Consider the following 10670-nt stretch of genomic DNA (forward strand, 5'->3'; position numbering starts at 1 on the left):
AAAAAAAACATTGCGCAATAGGTAATTAAATTCGAAATGATATTCAAAATTTATTTTGGACGATTTTAATACAATTTCATAGAAATCGAACCGCTTATCCCTAGTTGCGCCATCTTTACGCGTCAACTTTACGCTTCAACTTTACGCACCTTCCGTTTAATTAAAATGACTTATAAATTTTGTGTTGTTTTAGCTAACTATATATTTAACTGCAATCAAGTATGTCTGCACATAGCTCGACATAGTTTTTTGGAACAGGATAGTTAATACACATACAAACGCATACAAATATCAATTGACAAGTACGAATGCAAAATACATTTAGGCGGGTCACAGACCCCATTTTGTGGGTTAGTAGATATCTGTTACGATTATTGTCATTGTTTCGTAAAGGATTATTTGAGACTAACTAAGCACTACAAGTACAAATGCCGCTCGTGCAGCTGATCCTGATCGAAGGACCAAGGCTAGCACATAAGATGACAGCTACAAATTATATAGGACTAAACGACCAGTGCGAACTGGGGATATACTGTGTACACTTAAGTTTAATCTAATACGTCGTATATATAAACTAAAAGGTTGTGCGAATAATTTAGTCGGAGAGATTCTGCGGGTATCCTGCGCATCTGGACTCTGGGTTTTCCGGATGCTTATAGCCCCGGCTTGGTTTTGTCGTCGATGCTGCTAGCGCTCCCGGCGCTCGCCGTGCTGCCCGCATCCGATGGCACCGGACTGGACCGGCCCGATCCCCCCACGGGCGTGGGAATGGGACTGGCGGCCGGACTGGTGTCCAGGTCGCTCGTGCTGCAGATTTCCTGAAAAGTGAGATTGGAATTCAGTCTGTGGTCCAGCAACTTCATCGTCCTGGGACTTGAACTTAAACTACTTGGAACTGAACTGACCTCGTCCGCTTGTGTCGTGCTGGTCACCGCCTCCGTTTTGCACTCCTCGCTGCTCAGGTCCGCCTTCTCGGCCCAGGAGCGCAGGAACTCCACCACATGGGTGTGGCCGAAGTTCTCGGCCTCGTCCACGGGCAGGTTGCCCCAACGATCCTTGGGGTTGTGGGGCACATGGCACTGTTCCAGCAGGAACTTGACGCACTCCAGGTGGCCCTCGGAGGCGGCCAGATGCAGGGCAGTACGGCCATCGTAGTCCGCCAGGGTGATGTCCATCCCGGAGAGACGATGGCGACGCAGGGCCGTGACATCTCCGCTGGCCGCTGAGAAGAGCAGATTGACAATCGAAAGACCCTTCGTCTCGTAGCGGTGCTTCCGCGGATCCTTCTTGTTGGACAGATGCTTCAGGTTGTCGTAGCGATGGAAGTTGAACATGGAGACCAGCTCCTCGCAGAACTGCAGGCCCCGCACCGTGTTGCCCAGGTGGTCCAGGGGCGGTGACCAGGCAAAGATGCCCATCACATTGGGAATGACCAGCATCATGCCCCCACTCACACCGGACTTGGCCGGCAGTCCGACCTTGAAGGCGAACTGCCCGGAATAGTCGTAGGTGCCGCAGGAGTGCATGATCGAGAGCACATCCCGGATCACCTCCGGCCGGAACACCTTCTCCTCGGTGGTGGGACAGATGCCGCCATTGGCCAGACTGGCGGCGATCACGGACATGGCCTCGCAGTTGGTCTCCATGGAGCAGCACTGGAAGTAGAAGTCCATCACCTCCTTCAGATTGGTGCGCTTGGGGAAGCACTTGTTCTCCCGCATATAGAATCCCAGGGCGTAGTTCCTATCGGCAGCCTCCCTTTCGGACAGGAATACGGCATTGTTGAAACCGATGTACTCTCCGCCGGACAACCGCTTGAACCAGGACATGGTGTAGTCGAAGATCTCGGCGGAGGTCATGTCCGGCTTCACCAGAGCGTTCATCAGGGAGCAGGTCAGAATGGCACCTGCATTGATCATCGGATTGTGAGGTTTCTCTGTGGAGGGAAAAACAAATTATGAGGGGATTTGCTCTAATATTAAAACTTTATGAAAACATTTCCATTCGTATTAATTAATAACCAAAAAAGAATAGATAAAAATCTAATTAATTAAATTTCTAAGTGACATCTTATATCCATAGGCTTCTCTTTTAAATTAGACAGTGAAATTGGAGTGTTTGAGTGGTGAGTTTGGTACTAAAATGAGCTTTTATAAATAGTGATAGGTAATTTAGCATTCAAATTATTTTTTCTAAATAGAATATTGTTTGAATAATAATAAATATAAAGGCAAATATTTCTAAAAATATTTTTTGTAATGAGACTAACTTTTTTAGCATTTGAATAATTATAGCACGTATACTTTCAGCTCCTTTCCAAAGAAATAGCTGAGGAGTCTGAGTTGACTATCTTGTCCTATCATAGTCGGATTCACTATTCAAATGCAATATACAAATAAATATAATACAAATATTATAGCGAACATGATTAATAAACTTCAAATTATGTATTCATCTTTAAAAAAAAATGTTGATCTTTTCAAATAATTATCAATATAAAGTTGATTCAGATCCTCACTATCTGTTCAGTTTGCATTGGAAAGTCCAGTGCAGATAATGTTTGACTTATATGACCCTTATATTCGATCCCACACTTACTGTTCTGATCGAGGACGAGTTCGTTGAAGTTCCTGCCACTGGGCTCCTGGCCGACGTACGAGTGCACCACCTTGGGCCCCAGCTTCTCCAGCGCAATGGCATAGGTGAGTGGCTTGCTGCAACTCTGGAGGGTGAATGGAACCTCCACGTCGCCCATGGAAAAGCGCTGGCCATCGATGGTGCAGATGCTGAGACCCCAGGAATCGGGGTTGTACCTGGCCAGCTGCGGAATATAGTCGGCCAACTTGCCCAAAGTGTTGGTCTTGCAGCGGTGGTAGATATCCTCGATGTCCTTGACGAAACTGGTGAAGTCGGGGATCACGAACTGTTGCCGAAAAGCCTTGGCAATCAGCACAATATTGGGGGCCACCACACTGATAAGGACACTATTGTTATCAAACTGATTGGATGGAAATTCGTACAGCCTAAACTCACGCCTTGAAGGTCTCGCGATTGAGATGCTGCGTCTCGGCCGAAGAACCCGTCTCGTAGTTATTTAATTTATGCACTTTCTTCAAATTATCCATCAGCTCTCGCACTCTCGGATCGCTCCGGCGAATGCCAGTGGTCTTCAGCCCGGCCAGGAATTTACCCATCGAGATGAGACCAGTCTCCTCACTGGCAAACATGTCGAACAGAACGTCCTCCGCATTGCGTTGCTCCTGCTCTCGATGGCTGTGAATGGAAATGAAAATGAGTTAATAAAGGGGAAATTAGCGAAATAGTTTTGAAGCCACAGAAAAGCAATTGGGTTTAGGGCACCTGCTAATTGAGCGGCGATCCCCTACTGAATTTTAGCATGCGTGTGTGGAAAAGCAAGAGCAAAAAATTCACAAAAAACATAGCACTAGTACTACGGAGGGAGGGGTATAGAGTGGTAGGGGAATTTTAGAGGGGTTTGTCTTTGGCCAACTGGCGTTGAACTTCAAGTGCTAATTGGCTAACAGACATCTAATGCAGCGCGGCCATTGAAACTGCAAAAGATCCAGTTGAGCTTTTCTAAATATAGATCTTCCTCCTTGGCTGGCTTGAGTTCTTGATTTGATTAATTCGGATTTTTTTTTTTTTTTTTTTTTTTTGAACTATCAATTTGGGAAATCATTTTGCGCAGACTTCAATCAACTACAATTTAGTTGAGTTGGGCTTGATTAAGAGATCGTTTCGTTTATGGTAAATGGATGGCATGGCAACTGGTTCAAATTCTACAGGGTACACAAACAGTTCAATCGGTTACTCACGGCCGCATCGAATAGTGGCGTCGCTGATTGCTAAAAGAGTGATAGACAGGATGATCAGACGGCAATTGTTAGTTACGATTTCCATATGTTGGCCACAAAGAGCGTGTAATGAGCGTCAATCAACGCAATTTTCGATTTATAGTTATTGTAGGGGTGTGTCGTATAGATAAAGGGGTGTGATCATGTGTATTTGTGCACAGTCTATTTATACGATCCACTAGATATACTATACTACATATATTGTCCCTGCCCTTGACTGTCTGCTCTGGTTGCGTTTTCCGGCACTATTTTTACCTGATTATCGCGGAAATAGTACGCACTATGGTGCCGCGACGATTCTGCAGCGAGATGCCCTCGATGATCTCCTCGATGATGGCCGCCGTCTCCGTGGTCTCTTGCTCCTTGCCCCGCCTGTAGTTCTCCTCCCGCTCCTTGGTCTCACCGTCCTCGCTTTGGCGCTTCAGCGCATCCATTTCATTTGTCTCCACCATCACGGCGTATACGTGATTTTTGATTTTTAATTTTTATCTGTATTTTATTGGATTCGGAGCTCGCTTTGCCTTGACTTTAACGCTGAGCTGTTGCGAGTTTAATGGGAACGACAGTAATGCGCGCCAGCGTTTTATACATCAGCGGAAAGTGTGACTTTTGCTGCTGCTCCCAGCGAGCGGAGCACTTAGAGATAGCCATCCGGATAGAGAGTGTGTAGGGCGGCGAGCAGGGCACCACGGAGAGCCGGGCCGAAATGTGCTAATTTCTAAATCATGTTATTGCCAATAAAATAAATTAATTAACTCCTTTTTCTCTATTCAAACCACGACTGGTACACAGAAACGCACGCGAGCATATACAACTGTAGATATGGCTGGATTTATGGCATTATAATGGCACTGGCACATTGTCTGGCCCCCCATAATGGTATATATTCACATGGGCACTACCAAATTGAAAACCGATAAGAAGGAAAACGTCACGCGGCGGCGGAACCCCTTTTCTTTCACTGGTCTGATAATGAGGTGGGCACGTCTCCGGCTGACTCACAATTACCTGATATACTTCGTTATCACCTTGATGAACGTCTCCTTCTGGCTCTTGGTGCAAAGTCCGGCCACCATTTCGGCTATAATGCCGGCATCTATTAGATCAGCATCGTCCTGAATGCGTTCCTTGCCCTCTTCGGTGCCGGATAAGGGTTCCTTGACTGCAACTTCGGCCTTCTCCTCCTCCACCTGGGCGGCATTACGCTTGACCAGTTCAATGAGTTCCTCCCCCGTCATGGACTTCAGATCGTCCACGATCTTCTGCCTGATGCTATCCTTGAACTGGGCCGCCTCCTCGGCTGTGTATCCGTCCAGCGGAAGTGGTGCCCTCTCGGTGGCATATTGCAGAAGGTTCCAACTACGATCGCCCATCATTTCGATAGATATATATATGATATATTGTATATGTCCTCCTTTTTCACTGTGCAAACTTGCGGCTCGTCACCGCCGAAATGAGCCCAGTCGGCGAATGGCCAATGGTTTTATAGTTCGCCAACATCATACATCAATGCCTTACATACATGTATACATATATGTATATATAGTTCAGCAGACCCAAAATTGAGTGAGCGAATTCGATTTTTATCTTCATTTAATAAACGTATGTTAATTTATTTTTATGCGCTAGCGATTGCCGGCAATTAGCGCGTGCTTCGGACCAGATACCTCCCTTTTGGAGCACCCAACCCCAATGCCGTTCTCCCGACATATTTGAAACAAAAGGAAGAACACAAACTATTTACCCCGAAAGTGCCATCAAAATATTTTCGCAATTCCTTTGGACTTTGGCAGAGATTGTTAATTGTGTATGTCAACGGTTTCGGCTGTTGTTTTCAAAACAATATTTTTCAAGCTAAGAATAGTATTGTAAACTGCAGTGGGTCTAAAAATGGATCATTAGGATCATGAAATGCAGCCTGGTAGCAGCGATATTGTTGATCCAAATTATTCTAGCCACGTGGACAATAGTGGGGGAAAAGCAACCACAGACAGATGTAAATAAGTGGACAAATATTTTGTAATTCTAACAGTTAGTTAATGAATGCAATTAAGCAAGTGCTCTGGATTGAATTGATGTGAGGTGATACTGGAGATGTGAAAGGCAGTGTTGGGGTGAACCTAGATACTTGTACTTAGGTTACCATTTTTTGATACCTTATACCTTACCTAGGTAAAAAATGTGAAGCTACCTTTTTCCCTAGGTAAAGGTTTTTATTTATCTTTAAAATTTGATATTTTAGGCATTTAGGTACGGAAAGAATTGTATTTATTTTTGTTTTTAAGCGCGATACCACTAAATTAAATTTTGTATAATTTTCGCCAATATGCTAATAAAAAATAGCATAATTTCAATGCAACTTGTGGAAAACTGGATATACAAGATATAAGATGTTTCTTTTTACATGTTTATGCAACCAGCCTTAAATCCCAGAGCGTATAAACAATATTACAATTAATCTGCAACTACGTAAAAAACAAATTGATCTCAAAATGATTAAATTTAAAAAAATTGTATTACAAAATTAGTTTTATTGCTGCTTTTTTTGTACCTTTTACCTCCAAAAGGTACTTGATAAATTGTGAACCTTTAGCTTTCCTAAGTACTTATTTTCTTAAATACCGTGTACCTTGTCAAAAAACTAGTTACTTTCCCAACACTGATGAATGGCAAAGGTTTATGATTTGTTTATTATATACTCACAGTTTGGCATTATCCTCTTTGGTCTTGGGAGTGGAACTGGGGTCGTAGAAGGACAACTTCCGATTGGCAAATACCAAATTCAGTAGCGGTGGAGCGCGCAATTTCTTCTGAAATGGACAAAGAAATGGTTGTATATTACAGCTGTAGTTCAGGTTAGGAATTCCCGGCAAGAGTCACGTATTCCCAGTTATGGTTATGTTAAGAACCAACATTACGGCACGTACTAGCATATTTTAGTGGTATATCCAATGTATACCGCAACTGGATCAAAGTGAAAATAATAGACAAACGCCATTAACGTGCACCTTTTATATAAGAAAAGGGGTTGGTCTTTCCAAACTTTTATGGAACCCCCAAAACTCTGCAACACTATCAAAGCTTACAAAAATTATGGTAAGTATCATACTGCTTGGATATTATTTTTAATATTTCACTCATATCAGCATATACTGGCATATTTTTAATTTTGTATTTGTTGTTTTATTCTTAGCCTACTAACTTTTTCATAAAAATTCTATTTGCGTTAATGGAAAAAACTGTAATCAATTATTACGGCAACCCAATACTTCCTGACCTGCCTTTGGTCAGAAGTACGATTGGATTGGATTACCTAACCGCATGACATCAGCGAAACAGAAGTCCCCGTATTTTCCTTAATTTCCTTTTACCTTGAAAATGGTGGAAATGCACTCTCTCGACTTTATATCAAATTAATAAAAAAAAATTCCACAAGTATTGCTATTATTTTGATAACATTATTGACTTTGCAATTTTTATGGAAATAAAGTGTTAAAGTTATTTGCACATGCCTTTATCCCTACTATAAATCAGTCTCTTATTCTGAGAAAAGGTAAATCTTTGCCTTCAAAATCTGTTTTCATTGTTAAGCTGTTTTCGCACTTGCTGCTTATTTGCATATTATTAAATACATATTTAAGCAAAAGAAAGTCATGTGAGGGCGAATATTTCGGACAGCAATAACAACAACAAGATCAGGTGCGGCAAAAAATAAAAAGAATATAATATTGGCCAAACAAGTTTCCGTTCAAGGGGCCTGTCGCCATTCTCGTGGGACTTTGGCACCTTTAAAATGCGAAATGTTGACGCACAATTCGCACGGAAGTGCAGAGATAATAATTATCGAAGAGAAACTAAATTGGGAACGAGAGAACCATTACACTATATCACATTCTCTCATAAGAAAACTATTTGTTCGTCATTTTCTAAAATTTAAACCCGATTATGTCAATGCATTGCGAAATGAATTTGTAATACACAATTATTTGCTAACATTGGTTTTTATTTTTTACAAACAATACTTTGTTGGTTAAAAAACGTTGCCTTTTAATTGTCGACTTGGCAGGAACTTTATCGTAAATCAAAGGTTTTTCTAAATATAATTTATTGTTGCAACTGATAGCTCCCAAATATTAACAGTTTCATAAATATTAACATTTAAAAGTAAATTGGTAGTCGCAATCAACAATTCATTTGCAACGGGAACAGCTTTTGAAGCTGGGTGCTTTGAAAGATAAGCTATCTTTATCGCCTTAAACTTATTAATATCGCAATAATTTTTCTGAGAAAAGCCTTATTATTATATGTATAGCCTATCCACATTTCTAAACTGGTTACTCAATACATCCATCGGAACCGAGCGGATGTACCTTCAATTTTTATTAAAAAATGTGCAAAATTCTTGAAAAGAGCAAGAGAGTATCCAACATTTTTGTTTAAACACTGGGAGAACTATTTCTCTTTATTTCTTACTCTTCCCTGGTTACCATGTGGGAAGTGAAGGGGCTCGGTTTTTGTGTTGTGGCAGCTAAAATATTAATACGTACGCGGGTATGCTAAATATTTATGAATGTGTGCTCTTTCATTTCTCCCATGGCAACGAAAAAACCGCAAAACAATTTCGACTAGTGATGGACTTCTGCCAAATTTTAGCTATGGCAATTCAAAACCATAATTGTTCCCCTAGAAATACCATCTTCGGATTTATATAGTACGTACAAAGTATATATGTATTAATTTGCATTTGTGTTGCCATGCTCACGTTTACACTATTTATTTTCGGGTGACAGTTTCGCGTGACTTTGACACTCCAAAGAGTCTGTGAATCACATACACGTTAAAAAATGAGCTGACTTTTTCCTATGAAAATATATCCTAAGTTTGGCTTTGTAAATGAATATATAAACATGAAAAACTGATATCCTAAACATGTTATTTTGTTTTATTATATATATTTAAAAATTGGCAATAAAAATTTTGTATTAAAATTCGTTTATATCATGGTAAGTTTTTCAATATTAAGCAATTTAGGATAATCTTACAGTTTTAGTTAAAATTTTCTATCAAAAAATGATCATGTTTATACTTTCTATCATTCTTAAGGAAATTTTTTTTTTACTAGGAAGATTTTTTAATTTTTATGCTTAAAATAAGGTGGTGATTCAGAACTGATAAGAAATCTCTTCTTTTTTTTTTTGGAGCACACAAAAAAAGTTTTCTAGTAAATCACTATGAAGATTAAAATAAATTTATTTTTAGGCTATCAAAATTACATAAATTATCTTTTTATGTTGATAAGATTTTTAATCCAATAAGATAAGATTACAATTTTTTCAAAGGAAAGGCGTTGTATATATTAACATTGAAACGGTAAAATGAAACTCTTTTTTTATTGTTTTTTCTATGTGCAAATGTTCATATATATTTATGGTCCACGATTGGCGCTGGTATTTTACGAGCGAAGAGATTAAAATAAGTCAGATTTTGTATAACCATTCCCATTCCCAATCTCACAATCAGTGTTTCAATGTCTCGGTCAGCGTCTCACCATCGTCTGTTTTTTTTTTTAATTTTTATGTACTTGTTGTTGAGAACCAGTACAATTGGGGAGTTTCAAATGTCACATGTGGCTTTTGGGGATTAGGGATGAGTGCGTGTGTCATTTGATTTGCACCTGATTAGCACCTACCCCCGAAAATTTGTTACGATAATTTCACAATTAAATTGGCCAGTAGTCTAGTCGTTGCAAACCCAGATGCGATAAGATAAACTTTTTTTTTTTATCATTTTTTAGGGAGAGACAGGACAGTGGGTGTGTTATCTGGAGATTGCGTCAGTCACGCTGCGCCAGGCATTTATCTAATTAAACTAAGTCCCGGTGTCTTCATTAAGAAAATATAGCGTTGTCGGGCTGAATGAAAGTCATATGCCCTTACGTGCCCGAAATCACTTCCAGGCCAGAGTCCATGCCTTGGATTTGTTTAAATTTCAAAATCTATTTTTAGATTTCTGCAAACTGTTTGTTTTTTCCGCCAGTATTTGCGCATCGGTGGGTATTATGCGTTCAACTTTTTGAGTGATATCACATGAAAAATCAATAGCCGGGTGAAATTATGGCCCAAAAAAAATGTACATAGTCAGCTGTTTTGTCGCTCAACCCCCTTTTGAAAACCACAATACCCCTTGGCGGCACTTACCTCGGTGGATATTTTCTGCTGCAGCTGTTTGCCCGTGTGTCCGAACTTGGCGCGCTTCAACAGATCCGTCTCCTGGTCCAACTGCTCCGCCGGCTCTGCGGCGGATGCCTTGGCGCGATGGTGGACCGTCAGAAGTCGAAGGTTGCGACCGGCTAGCGTGGGAACACCTTTAAGCATTATCACAATCACTGATTTGGCTAAGTGGATGCTTTAATGACGACGATTTCCCGCTGATTCTCGGATTATCGGTTTAACGGATGCCTAACAGTGGGTAAACCTTAATGCTCGTACTTGATGGCTTGTCTTGCGGTCTCTAATTTCACGTTGCGTATCCGCCCCGCTGTCTGCTCATGCGTTCTCTTCTACCAATCGCTGGGTACTAAACATCGGCCAAAACCAGAAGGCCCATAATCAGCTCAACGCTGTCGCAGAATCGGAGGCAGCGGCAGAGGCAGCGACGTTTACTTCTTCGACTGGCGAGCAAGCATAAATCTCTCTCTTTCTGGGGGAGAGTTTCGAGGCGAGAGAGACGGACTTGCCCTCTTCCAGCGGTGGTGGACTCTCCCCCAAAAGAGAGCGCGATGACGTTGCTGGGGGC

General features: G+C 41.2%; 1 protein-coding gene across 10 annotated transcripts; it reads right to left on the reverse strand.

Moving 5' to 3' along the window:
- Positions 1-177: 177 nt before the first annotated feature.
- On the reverse strand, positions 178-10656 carry LOC128255184 (glutaminase liver isoform, mitochondrial). 10 transcript variants are annotated; one of them, XM_052984739.1, is made up of 7 exons: positions 10073-10644; positions 6579-6685; positions 3837-3866; positions 3034-3273; positions 2599-2972; positions 906-1936; positions 178-818 (listed from the first exon to the last, which is right to left on the reverse strand). In XM_052984739.1, exons 1-7 carry the CDS (start codon positions 10247-10249, stop codon positions 654-656), a joined length of 2124 nt encoding a protein of 707 aa, XP_052840699.1. In that variant the 5' UTR covers positions 10250-10644; the 3' UTR covers positions 178-653. The 10 variants fall into 10 exon arrangements, with proteins under 10 accessions (XP_052840699.1, XP_052840705.1, XP_052840700.1 ...); XM_052984745.1 differs by lacking the exon at positions 10073-10644 and adding an exon at positions 6962-7089; XM_052984740.1 differs by lacking the exon at positions 3837-3866 and having other exon boundaries at positions 10073-10641.
- Between the last annotated feature and the right edge of the window lie 14 nt (positions 10657-10670).

Source organism: Drosophila gunungcola, assembly GCF_025200985.1.
Source record: "Drosophila gunungcola strain Sukarami chromosome 2R unlocalized genomic scaffold, Dgunungcola_SK_2 000006F, whole genome shotgun sequence".
NCBI classification, from domain to species: Eukaryota; Metazoa; Arthropoda; class Insecta; order Diptera; family Drosophilidae; genus Drosophila; species Drosophila gunungcola.

Excerpts from the sequence above, each read along its gene's own strand:
- LOC128255184 (XM_052984736.1), bottom strand. The coding sequence starts at position 5,251 with ATGATGGGCGATCGTAGTTGGAACCTTCTGCAATATGCCACCGAGAGG. Across the intron at positions 3,867-4,883 it reads GTGATAACGAAGTATATCAG|CAATCAGCGACGCCACTATT; the intron begins GTAATTGTGAGT and ends TCACTCTTTTAG. Across the intron at positions 3,274-3,836 it reads CGCCACTATTCGATGCGGCC|CCATCGAGAGCAGGAGCAAC; the intron begins GTGAGTAACCGA and ends TTCCATTCACAG.